Source organism: Panthera leo, chromosome D4, assembly GCF_018350215.1.
Source record: "Panthera leo isolate Ple1 chromosome D4, P.leo_Ple1_pat1.1, whole genome shotgun sequence".
Lineage (NCBI taxonomy): Eukaryota > Metazoa > Chordata > Mammalia > Carnivora > Felidae > Panthera > Panthera leo.
The window spans coordinates 62,416,004-62,429,406 of NC_056691.1; the positions used below are offsets into that span (position 1 = coordinate 62,416,004).

Genomic DNA, 13,403 nt, shown 5'->3' on the forward strand with positions numbered 1-13,403 from the left:
CACCAACTACCTCAGAGACTTTGTTTAGAGTGTGGCTTATTTGCCTAAGAGCAGGAATTCATATTTCATTAAACAGTGAAGTGACATTTTGCACCTCCACAGCTGGGATAGAATTAAAAAAATGTTAACAGCAAGAGTAAATGGAGTGGGGAAACAGAAGTGCTCATGTGCTATTAGTAGGAATGTAAATTGGTACACCATTGCTGGAGGACAGCTGGTGATGTAACAAAAGTCCTTTTTTTTTTTTTTTTTTTAAGTTTATTTATTTTGAGAGAGAGCACAAACAGGGGAGGAGCAGAGAGAGAAGGAGAGAGGATCCCAAGCAGGCACTGTGCTGCCAGCTGCCAACGCAGAGCCTGATTCAGGGCTCAGGTTCACAAACCATGAGATCATGACCTGAGTGGAAACCAAGAGTCGGATGCTTAATGGACTGAGCAACCCAGGTGCCCCAATGTAACAAAAGTCTTAAGTGTTTTCATCTTTTGTGGCAGCCATTCCTCTTTTAGGAATTTATCTTGAAGAAATAAAGTTATTTTAAAAAATGTTTTCTTAGAAAAAATATAGATACATATAAGTAAGATAGCATTACCTATGTTAGAAAAAAATAGGGAACAATCTCTTTTTTCATTTGTGAATCAGACTTCTTAATCCTTAGAGCAATGATTCTTTTTTTTAAATTTTTTTTAACATTTATTTATTTTTTGAGAGACAGAGCACGAGCAGGGGAGGGGCAGAGAGAGAGGGAGACACAGAATCTGAAGCAGGCTCCAGGCTCTTGAGCTGTCAGCACAGAGCCCGACGTGGGGCTCAAACTCATGAACCGCAAGATCATGACCTGACCTGAAGTCGGTCTCCCAACCGACAGAGCCACCGAGGCGCCCCAAGAGCAATGATTCTTAAAAAGAGTGGGAGTGTGGGGGCACCTGAGTGGCTCAGTTGGTTGAGTGTCTGGTTTTGGCTCAGTTCATGATTTCACCATTTGTGAGTTCCAGCTCCGTATCGGGCTCTGTGCTGACAGCTAGAGCCTGGAGCCTGCCTTGGATTCTGTGTCTCCCTCTATCTCTCTGTCCCTCCCTGCTCATGCTGTCTCTCTCTCTTTCTCTCAAAAATAAATAAACATTAAAAAAATTAAAATAAAAAAAGTGGGAGTGTGACGGAAGGTAGGCATATTGACATCTGGTGCAGAAAAGCTGGGATGGGGGGCAATCAGAGTCTGCTCTAGGAGCTGTGCAGTTTAAGAACATTCAGTATACCTATTAATTTTATAATAAAAACTACATAAAGTTGGATATAGATATCTTGGCAGTTAGAGATACTACAGAAGAGTTATATTGTAGCAGGTGTGTATTAATAAATTTCCGTTTGGGGAATGTTGGTTAATAGGGAATAGGAATATTGATGTAGGCAAAAAGTTTTGGACCTTTGGGGAGGAAGGGGACTGGTTATTATAGGGACATTAGAACAACACGATTTTCAAAAAAAATTTTTTAATGTTTATTTTCTGAGAGAGACAGAACGTGAGTGGGGGAGGGGCAGACAGAGTGGGAGACACAGAATCCGAAGCAGGCTCCAGGCTCTGAGCTGTCAGCGCAGAGCCCAATGTGGGACTTGAACTCACCAACTGTAAGATCATGACCCAAACCGAAGCTGGATGCTTAACTGACTGAGCCACCCAGGCGCCCTGAACAACATCATTAAAATACAGGCCTGGGAAGTTAAGGGTTCAGTGATACATCCCCAAAGATACATTTCTCCTTGTTTAGCTTTGTCCAAGACCTGAGGGTCAAAGCACTTTGACATGTATCTGAATCTCTTGATCTGTGATACTGATATGCTCACAGTGAATGTGAGGCAGGGTATCTGGTATGTGGAGATGCCAGTCACACTAGTCCTTCATTCTAATCTTACCTTTTGGGATGAGGTGGTGCATAGTGAGAGACCCTGATTAGGTTCTATTGCTTTCATGTAAAGCCCAAGCTCCTTGGCCTCAATCTTAAGGCTCTCTGATATGGCAGGATCTCCTCCAGCCTCAGGTCTAAGATTTCAGCTCTTCACAACTCTATTAGTAACCTCTCCCCAGGCATAGTATGTGAATAGCTAGCTTGTAATAATGTGATTTTAAATTAGTGTACCATGTATTTAAAAGTCACTGCCTTTACGCCTGGGTGGCGCAGTCGGTTAAGCGTCCGACTTCAGCCAGGTCACGATCTCGCGGTCCGTGAGTTCGAGCCCCGCGTCAGGCTCTGGGCTGATGGCTCGGAGCCTGGAGCCTGTTTCCGATTCTGTGTCTCCCTCTCTCTCTGCCCCTCCCCCGTTCATGCTCTGTCTCTCTCTGTCCCAAAAAAAATAAAAATAAAAAAATGTTGGAAAAAAAAAAAGTCACTGCCTTTGTTCCTTAACTTAAAAAAATTTTTTTTTTAAGTTTATTTTGAGAGGGGTGCCTGGGTGGCTCAGTTGGTTAAGCATTCAACCTCGGCTCAGGTCATGATCTTGCAGTTTGTGAGTTTGAGCCCCACGTTGGGCTCTGTGCTAACAGCTTAGAGCCTGGAGCCTGCTTCAGATCCTGTGTTTCCCTTACTCTCTGCCCCTCCCGTGCTTGTGCTCTGTCTCTCAAAAATGAATAAACGTTTAAAAAATTTTTTTTAAGTTTATTTTGAGAGGGAGAGAGAGAGAGAGAGCATGAGCAGGAGAGGGAGAAAGAGAGAGAGAGAGAGAGAGAGGGAGAGAGAGAGAGGGAGAGAATCCCAAGTAGGCTCCACGCTATCAGTGCAGGGCCCTATGTGGGGCTTGAACTCATGAACCATGAGATCATGACCTAAGCTGAAACCAGGAGTCAGATGCTTAACCACCCAGGCACATCCCCCTAACTTTTTATTGTGGAACTTTTTAAACATACACAGATATAATAATTTAATGAATATTTGTGTACCCATCATCCTTGTTGATGCTCAGATATTCCATTTTTTGGCTAGTAGGACTCTTTTCAAGTGATTCCTAATTCTTTTGATTTGAGTCGATCAGTTTTAAATGGACTACATCATCAGAATCTTGATGCTTGCCTGTTATTCTGAAAAAATCAGAGGCTTGGAAAATAAAAGGACTGAGGTGTCTTGGCTCCTTCCACAAAGGGAAATATGCAATGCTCAATTGCTGTATTCAGTGTTACTTAGGAACATTCTTTCCATAATGTATTTGAGAGATTAAGTTTGTAGGAAGCTTAAGTGGAAAAAGTGTGGGGTCACAAAACACACATAGGTTCAGGGGAATAAGACATTTACTAAGCACCTTTTGTTTGAAAGATCCTGGCTCAGTAATGGGGAGGATGGTAAGATGACCTAAGGTAATCATGGTTGTTGAGAAATTTGGAATCATCCAACGTGAGAGTCCAAGAGATAGTTGTGAAATGATACAAACAATATCAGACTATTTAAACACACCTTACTGGGGATTGAGGATGGGGTGGGAGAAATGGGAAGATAATAGACAAAGGGTACAAAGTTGCAGTTATGTAGGATGAATAAGTCTATGACAAAAGTTACTAATACTGTATTGAATACTGGAGATACGGTGAGAGAGTAGATTCCAGGGGCTCTTGGCATACACACAAAAATGGTAGCTATTTTGGGGCACCCGGGCTGGTTCAGTTGTAGAACATGTGACTTTTGATGTCAGGGTTGTTAATGTCAAACCCCATGTTGGGTGTAGGGATTAACTTCAAAAATAAAATCTTGGGGCACCTGGGTGGCTCAGTTAAGTATCCAACTCCTGACTTTGGCTCAGGTCATGATCTCAGGGTTGTGAGATCAAGCCCTGTGTCATGCTCTGCACTGGTTGTGATTCTCTCTCTCCTTCTCTCTCTTTTCCCCTCTCCCCCACTCACTTGCTCTCTTCTCTCCTTCAAAATAAATAAACACTTAAAAATAAATAAATATATAATACATAAGATCTTAAAAAAGGTAACCATGTGAGATGATATGTTAATTAGCTTGTAATTATTTCATTATGTATATGGCTGTCAAATAAAATTTATGTATGTTAAATATCTATTTTTTAACTAAACATAAAAAGGTATGTAGACTTATTCTTAAAAGATAATGGAGAAAATGTATATTTCAAAAATTATAAATAATATATAATTGTAACTAATTATAATATGGAACAAAGACTTTAAAGGAATATGCATAATAAAATAGATGTTTGGTGTGTTCAAAAAAAAAAAAAAAAAAAAGGATACCAGATTATTAGGACAGTCCAGGTTCTTGACCTCCCAAGGTACCATCTTTGTGATCTTGGGCAGTCCAGTTCACTTGCCCTTAGTTCCTTCACTTGAAAAGAGTGGTAGGGGCCCCTGAGTGGCTTAGTCAATTAAGTGTCTGACTTTGGGGGCACCTGGGTGGCTCAGTCATTTGGGCATCCAACTTCAGCTGAGGTCATAATCCCGTGGTTCGTGAGTTTGAGCCCCATGTCGGGCTCTGTGCTGACAGCTCAGAGCCTGGAGCTTGCTTCAGATTCTGTCTCCCTCTCTCTCTGCTCCTCCCCCAGTCATGCTCTGTCTCTCTCTTTCTCTCTCAAAAATAAATAAAGCTTAAAAAAAAATTAAAAAGGGGCGCCTGGGTGGCTCAGTCGGTTAAGCGTCCGACTTTGGCTCAGGTCATGATCTCACAGTTTGTGAATATGAGCCCCGCATCGCATCGGGCTCTGTGCTGACAGCTCAGAGCCTGGAGCCTGCTTAGGATTCTGTGTCTCCCTCTCTCTCTGCTCCTCCCCCACTCATGCTGTGTCTCTCTCTTTCTCCTTCAAAAATAAATAAAAACATTTAAAAAAAATTTAAAAAACTAAAAAAAAAAGTGTCTGACTTTGGCTCAGGTCAGGCGGCTCACGGTTTGTGAGTTCGAACCCCACATCAGGCTCTCTGCTGTCAGCACAGAGTATGCTTTGGATCTCTGTCTCCCTCTCTCTCTGCCCCTCCCCTGCTTACTCACTCTCTGTCTCTCTGTCTCTCTCCCTCAAAAATAAATAACCATTAAAAAAATTTTAAAAAAAGGAAAGAAAAAAAGGGTACTGGCCCTTTCACCTCTGAAATTATGTGAATTATTTACATAGGACGGTATACTTAAAAGTGGCCTCAGACCTTAGGGATCATAGACTCCAAGCCCTCATTTTAAAGGTGAAGAGAAACTGAGGTTCCTATTGGGAGCATGGCCCTATCCAAGGTCACAGATGGAAGTGATGGAAATGTCAGTTCTTTTTCAGGTGATTTCCTGATGATTCTGAAATCTCGATGTTTATATTATCCATTCTATTTGGTTACTCGGTGGCATTTCTTGTTTTCAGCTGTGACAAAACTTTGAGAAAGCTGTTTAGTTGAAAAGCTGCCTAACATGAGTTTGGGGAATGATCAGTTTCCTGATATTGAGCAGAAATGAATTAACAAATTAAGAGTTCTGCCTAGATGGTCAAGCTTTCTTTTCTTTTTTCTTTCTTTCTTTCTTTCTTTCTTTCTTTTTTTTTTTGCTGTTACATACAAGATATTCACAAAATGGCCAAGAACTACAACAAAGGACCTACTTGAAAATCTTCTTTGAAGTAAAACCCCACTCCTAGTGAACTTCTGAATGTTTTCCTGAGAATATCATAATTCAATACTAATGGGAAAGAGAGTACTGTATTTCAGGCAAGGGAATCAAGTCAGGGATTAAGATTAAGTGATTTGCTGACATTTTTATTGCTGGGGTTAGTAATTATTGTTTTGAACTTCCTTTTACAGGATAGCTAGCAGCCAGGAGAAATATAGTGGAAAATGCAAAACAACGAAATTATAAAACCTGCCAAATACTTTTCGGAATTGGAAAAGAGCATCCTGCTTGCTTTGGTAGAAAAGTACAAATATGTGCTGGAATGTAAGAAAAGCGACGCGCGAACTATTGCCCTCAAGCAGCGTACCTGGCAGGCGCTTGCCCATGAATACAACTCTCAGCCAAGTGTGTCACTGCGGGATTTCAAACAGCTAAAGAAGTGCTGGGAGAACATCAAGGCTCGGACCAAAAAGATTATGGCCCATGAGAGGAGAGAGAAGGTGAAACGGAGTGTCAGCCCTCTTCTGAGCACCCACGTCCTAGGGAAGGAGAAGATTGCCAACATGCTGCCAGAGCAGCTCTACTTCTTGCAGAGCCCCCCGGAAGAGGAGCCTGAATACCACCCTGACAGTGCAGCCCAAGGTACTGGTTCTTGAGGCCGGTGTGCGTGTCCTCCCTGGGTACCTGCTGGACTTTGTGATTTTAAAATCTTTAATTTTGAGGCAGTTTAGTAAAGAGAAACTTTCATGTCAAACTTGATTTTCCCAAGTCAAAACCTCCAGATTATATGGAACATTCTAGTCGTGTAGCACATAAAAAACAAAAGGACTTGTTAATATCCTTGTTCTCGCTCTCTCTGAGATCTCTCATCTTTATTCTGAAGAATAGGGAAAAATAAGAGGCTCTAGTCATATAGTTATGAATGAAGGACCCCTGTTGCTTATCTCAGCCTATGTCATATATATTAAAGGGAATTTCTTTGAGAATCTGTATTTATTCACTCAATCTTATTTTTTGCGAAAATGATTGTTTTAGGACCTATTAGGTGCAGAGCACTGCATTAAGTCACTCACAGGCCACATTAAAATAAGTGAACTATTTCAGACTTAAGAATTAAGTAGAAAAGAGTATAGCAAATACCTATTTAACATTCATCTGGGTTAAAAATCAGCCTTCCTACCCATTATAGTATTGTGATGCACAGTTTTGGTTTGTGGTACTCCAGCTACCTTGAGAAATTCTGGGAAAAATTCATTTTAGCTTTTTTTTCATCTTAGATTTAATATACTTTCATTGAAAAAGAAAAATAGGTTATACATAATTCTTAGGGAAGGAAAAGACTGTCATGGAATCGAGGATATTATGATAGTGTGTCATAGCTTGGAAAGGCTATTGAAATGACTCAGCAAGGGGAGAGTGGGAATGCATATAGATAAATTGCTAATAATTCTTGCCTCCTTTAAGATTGAAACGGCCAATTTATATAAAGATTCATTGCAGTTTGCAGAAGACACATCTTGAAGCAGAGGAATATTCCTGGTGAGGCCAGAGGGCTGCTCCAAGGACCCAGCAAGCACTTGTCTAGGAAAGCTGTGATCCTTGGCTTGCAGGATGAGAAATTCACTTATTAGCGTCCCCAGAGTAGATTGAGCTCTGAGGCAGTGGTTAATTAAAAGTCACAAGAAACTATCTGAAACCAAGAACGTTATCCACGTAGAGTGAAAAAGATAATAACCAAGTGAATTGAACACATGTTTTTGATTAGCACGTTTTTTTCGCCCTGTAGGCAAATCATCCTGGCAAGCTGCATTGTGATCAAAAGTTTGCTGATCATTTACCAAGATTAAGTCCAGGGAACCAGTTAGATGACCATAGTGTCATGAATCTCACGTACTGTTTTCCAGTGTAGAAACCTTATGTGAGTTTTGATTCTTGAGTTCCCAAGCTGGGTATCTCCCAGCAGACAGCATTTATATGGACACGGCCAATTCTCTCTTTCCTCCCTTCCATGTTACTTCTGTGGTGGATGGGGCCCACTGGTAACTGACAGTGTCCATGCTTTGGAGATATCCCTAGCGTTAGCCAGTTACTCTCCATCTTGCTGGCCTCAGAGCCATTCATTCTCTGCAGGCGGTGAGGGGAGTGGGTGCTGAGGGAGGGAGGCAGGTGAATCAGGGCTGCTTGTCAAATAGCTTCATTCCCTGGGAGATGTTGCCGAGGAAGATGCTGATGTAGACCACTTTCAGTTAACTTTGCAGATCTTTGATCTGGATTACTGGGTATTGATTTCATAGGGTTATTCTAAGGGGACAGTCTTATTTCCCCATTTTCAAATTCTAGAGTAGGATCTAGAAAGTTCACTTCAAAAAACCCTTTCTCTTTCTTTTCAGAGGAACTGATGTAAATTCATTTACTCTTAAAACACAACTTCCAGCTTTCCAGCAAGAAGGGAATGAATGTGGATTCTCAGTGTCTTTCTGTAGTGACATTTCTAGAGACTCATTTGTAAAAGGGATTTATTTTAGAATTGAGTGTTTGTAGTTATATGACACAGGAGACTTCTCTTTTTGCTAGTGATTATTAAAGTATAGCCTGTGCTGACTATTCCTGTTTCTGGGTCACACTGTGGAGAACCAGGGTGCTTTGTCAATTGGGGAGTGTGTCCAAAGTAATCTGTTAACACTAGTAGTTAAGGTGCTAGAACTCTCTTTATACATTAAAACAGCCTTGAGGTTACCTTACTCATTTTTTATTTCAAATTACTTTCAAGAAAGAAGAAGAAAGCTATAATTGTCAGTCATCCCTTCAGGGTCTTGGGGGAATAAGTTGAAAACTTGCTGTAGGGTATGGCTTTCATTTTGTTGTATTTCATTTGACATGTGGACTCTGTGGTGTGTGTGTGTGTGTGTGTGTGTGTGTTAGTTTAGTTAGTGTCTCTAACCCTGGGCTGTCCAATACAGTAGTCACAAGCCACAGGAGGCTCTTTAGCACTTGAAACATAGGTAGACTGAATTGAGATATGCTCTAACTATTCACACTGAAATAGAAATGCTGTTTTTAAATTTTATTTATTTAACTTAATTTTTTTATTTTTAGAGAGGGAGAGAGAACACAAGTTGGGGAGAAGGGCAGAGGGAGAGAGAGACAGAGACAGAGACAGAGAGAGAGAATCCCAAGCAGGCTTTATTCTCAGTGTGGAACCTGGTACAGGGCTTGATCCCACGACCTGGGATCCTGACCTAAGCCAAAATCAAGAGTCGGACACTCAACCAACTGAGCCACCCAAGGCACCCCTCGAGAAGACTTTATACCAAAAAGAGAATGTAAAATATCTTACTAATAATTTATATTTTGATTACATGTCAAATGATAATGCTTTAAATATATTGATAAAAATATGTTATTAAAATAGTTTAATTTTATCTCCTTTTACTTTTTAAAATTTTAAATTACATATGTAGCTAGTATTATATTTCCATTGGACAGTGCTGTTCTAACACCTTACACATTGCCTATTACAGAGTTAGGTGATTAGAGATTTGTGGAAATTCATTGAACAGGATGGAACCTGGCAGAATTCCACTAGAGGCCTCCCTCCAACTATCTCTTGTGCGAGGTGCTTTCAGCTGTGTCATCTTGATCGCCATTCCCTGGATGTTCTTAGCTTTGTCCACGACTTTCTTGAAATGTGCATCTGTATTTGAAGACAGTAGTCTTAAGATTTAACACTAAGGAATATATTTTCTTATACAAAACAAACAGTATTTTCCCCTTCAATACATTCAAACAATTTGTACCCTATAGATTTATAATATGGCTCATTTGGCTGTGACACCTATCTCCCGTTATCTTGCGGGAACAGGTTTGCAGAACAAAGTAAGGGAGCCAACAAAATGTGCTATAGGGGTGGTCAGGGGGGTAGGATGACTAAACATCAAATACATTTAAGAAAACTAAGCTTTCAAGTACTCAACTATCTTAAGAGAACTTCCACTTAATTTCATATTCTATTATTTACTGTAAAGCTATATAAGCAAATAATGCAAACATGGGTACACAAAGCTATAATTAAATAATGCAAATGTTTATTAATAAATTCCATTATTATTGGGGTGCCTGGGTGGCTTAGTCAGTTAAGCGTCAGACTTTGGCTCAGGTCATGACCTCACGGTTCGTGAGTTACGGAGCCTGCTTTGGATTCTAGGTCTCCCTGTCTCTGTCCCTCCCCCACCCCTGTTCACACTCTGTCTTTCTCTCTCAAAAAGAAACACTAAAAATAAGCAAATAAATTCCACTACTATCACTTTTTAATCCAATCCCCTTCTTTTGGGGATGGGAACTCCAGTACAGAGACTGAGTTACGTATCCAGTCATGGCACATTAACAATCATTGGTCTGTGAAAAGTCCCTATTTTGTGTTCCTTATGTGTTGATTCCCTTGTCATTTGTCACCATTCATCTCATTTATTCTTTTCTTCTGTCCCCTAATCATAACAATGTGCTCGTGCGTTCTCTCACATATTCTTGAGAGCAGGTGTTGGTGTTTGGTGTACATTTATTTTATTTTATTATTAAAATTTTTTTTAATGTTTTTATTTTTTTTTGAAAGTATGTGCATGGGGGAGGGGCAGAGAGAGGGAGACAGAGGATCTGCTGACAGCAGCAAGCCCTACGTGGGGCTCGAACTCACAAACCATGAGATCATGACCTGAGCCGAAGCCAGATGCTCAATCGACTGAGCCACCCAGGGGCTCCTGTGTGCATATATTTTAAATTTACATAGATTGAAAATTGTGCTTTAGATAACATTCCTTTTCTTTTCTTTTTTCTTTTTTGTTTTTTTGCTTTTTTCATTTAGAATGTTTTTAAGATCTGTTCCCATAAATTTGTTTCTTTTAGTTGATGCATGACATTCTGTAGTATGCACTCACTGCATCTTATTAATCCATTTTTCTAGTCAGGTCTATTCCCTTTGTTCTACAGGGGAGAAGAGCTGGAGTTTGGCCTGTGCACAGTTTCCTTTCCATCCATTTATTGCCATAGTAGGTATTTTCCTGCTGATATTAAACTTACTCAAATTGCCCAAGTGGAAGAATACCTCCTTGCAGTGTCCTCTGCCCCCAGGAAAGCCCTTAGGCCATCCTATCCATTTTGCACAAGATTGAGTTGTTTTCTATGTTGGGTGGCTTTGTTTTACCTGGGAGACAGATTACATGGTGTGTGTTTTTAGCAGGTTGCCATTCCCAGCATAGTCTTTTTCCTAATAATTAGGAGAAGATTCTCCCCATCTGAACACTAGCTTCCATTCATTGGAGCTAATATTTGTGTGAAAGTTAAGTAACTACTCCATCAGGCTCCTCTAGTTTTAAGCTCCAGCTTCTGCCAGAAGAGGCCTGGATTTTTAAGAGCTTCTGCCTCTTAAGAGGCCTGGATTTTTTTTTAAATATTTATATATTAGTACACATTTAAACTACAAAAGAACAGTTTGAAAGTAGAGTCATTTATTTCTCTGCTCCCAGACATGACCGTACTTGACTTCATGTTCCCAGCTCTATAGAGACAGATTTGGAGATCAAAATTTGGAATATGCACCCATATTCTTAATAATAAAGGGGTTTGTAGTGGATACAACTTGGAGGCAGCATTTTACGATGCATAAGTGGTCAGCTGAGCAAGGAAGGAGGGAGAGGCTGGGCGTTGTAGTGGTTGAGCTTGGAATTTGGAGTCTTGCAGACCTGGATTAGAGGGCTGGCTCTTTTAGCTAGCCAAATGACTTTGGATATTGTATTTGGTTTTCTCTAATAATACCTCCCTCAGAAGGTTGTTTAAGGATTAAATGAGGTGATGCTGCAAAGCACTAGCCTAGTGCCTGGTTAGCTACTCAGAAAATGGTAGCTGCCTTCACCATCATCATCATCAGGCCCCTAAAACTTGGAATCGTTTAGACAAAAATGAACATTTAGAAATGGGAAGAGATGAGCAGCATTGTAAGGGCATGAACTTTAAAGACTTAGAGGAGCATACAGAACTATCTTCTGGAATGGAATCAAAGAAAACAGAGGCCAAAAGTGCCAAAAAATGTCTATGTGTCCAGTCTTCAAAGAAGATACTTTCAGATCTAAGGCTAGATGGGACGCAGATGAGGTAACCTCTTTGCCGTTGTTCACACCCAAGGGATCTTATTCCCAGGGTGAAGCCTTTCCCATTTCCTTGTCCTGTGCCTTGGCTCTACTCAGAACACTGTCCTGTCTACACAGTTGTGCTGTGTTGGGAGGGATGTGACCCACCGCAACCAGTTCATTCCCACACATTTCTGATGTCGCCAGCATCGTCCAGGCCCTGGAATGCGTTCTCCACGAGGATGAATAAGAGACGCTTTCTGTCTTCAGAGTATTCAGAGATCGGATGGGGAGGTAGTTAAGCCACCAGTTTTAACAAGTGCTCTGCCAGAGGTACGCTCAGGAGGCAGCAGGAGCATGAAGGAAGGATATCTAATTAAGGCATAGCCCTTGGAGTTGGGAAAGATTCCTAGGGAGATATTTTCATTATCTCTGGATGACACTGAAGTACTTTTAACCTTCTCTTTCAAAAGTGAGACTTCTACCTTCTTTCTCTTTAATCTTAATTAGGGACCAGTTATGGTTGTTACCTAACCCCTTGGAGTGAAATAATCTAAACAGTAGCCATTTTCCTTTTATTAACAGAGTATTACGAGTTAGGTTTCCCCCAGTAGCCATTAACATTCCCGGCATCCCATCTTCTGGAATAATGGAGTGGACGTAATAATGTAATCAACTCTGTTAATAAATTGATATTATTTTTCTCCAAGGAGACAATTCTCATTATTGGGAACATAAAGCTTCCCAAGAAAGCCTTGGAGTCACAGCTGGAAGACTCCATGGGTTAGTGGAGTTAGCGTCTTCCATATTGAAACTCCTTAATTGATAAAATGTCATTGCCCTATAAAAATACTAGTATGAATGTGGCACCAGCAAAACTGGCATCCTTTTGTATCCATAAGCTCTTCTCCCCTGTGTTCAAAGCTTCAGTCAATAAATATTTACTAGGCATCCTCTATGTACCAAGCAAAATAATTGGTGCCCGAGGATAAAAGAAATGAATAAGGCATGCTCCCAAAGTAATACTAGAACATGGTAAGTGCTATTACAGAGGAGTACTCATAGAGAAAGGAGCGATCTGGGGTTTCGCAGATGCTGAACAAAGTAGGGGTTGTGGGGAGGTTGAAAAGGAGAGTCTGGAATAAGAGTGCATGCTTGAGTGAGTGTGGGGTCCTGGGTGGGGAGTGAAGAGGGATGAATAGTTAGCCCAACTTCAGGCTGAAGGAACAGAGACAGAATTATAAAACAGAGCATGGCCTTTAAAGAATGTGAAATTTTTGGTACGATTGAAGGGCACCCAGGGTATTTTGGAGTAAGGCGAGAAAAAGGAAGGTCAGAAACCAGATTATGAGGGTTACTAGGCTGCAGTGAAAACTGAGCCAAAAATGGGAACCCCAGAGGAATATTAAGAGGTGAGTTGCAGGTGCAGCAAGAGTCTGAGTCCTGGAAGGAAGCTTGAGAAGGAGCAGTCGGAGAGGAGGTGTCGAAAACTGAGGAGAAAGCCATGGTGTGGAAGCTAACAGAGGAAAGAGATTTCAGGAAGGATTGCCAAGGGCTAGGGAAAGTGTTCACGGCCGGATGAGAAACTGAGACAGGGAGGTCAAACTGACTGAGAACTTAATCTGAAAACCCACCATTGCGCTCGTACTATGGTGTTCTGCTTATTCGGAGTTGTGCACACTTCGGTTTAGAATTTAGGTCAACAGTT

At 40.9% G+C, this 13,403-nt stretch overlaps 1 protein-coding gene across 6 annotated transcripts in view; it reads left to right on the forward strand.

The window, feature by feature from the left end:
* TMEFF1 (transmembrane protein with EGF like and two follistatin like domains 1) overlaps positions 1-13,403 on the forward strand; it is a 166,289-nt gene that overhangs the window by 44,008 nt on the left and 108,878 nt on the right. For all 6 annotated transcript variants that reach the window (XM_042912849.1, XM_042912848.1, XM_042912844.1 and 3 more), the window contains one exon: positions 5,768-6,218. In XM_042912849.1, the coding sequence (XP_042768783.1) occupies positions 5,801-6,218 (418 nt within the window). In that variant the 5' untranslated portion in view covers positions 5,768-5,800. The remainder of the gene's footprint in view (positions 1-5,767; positions 6,219-13,403) is intronic.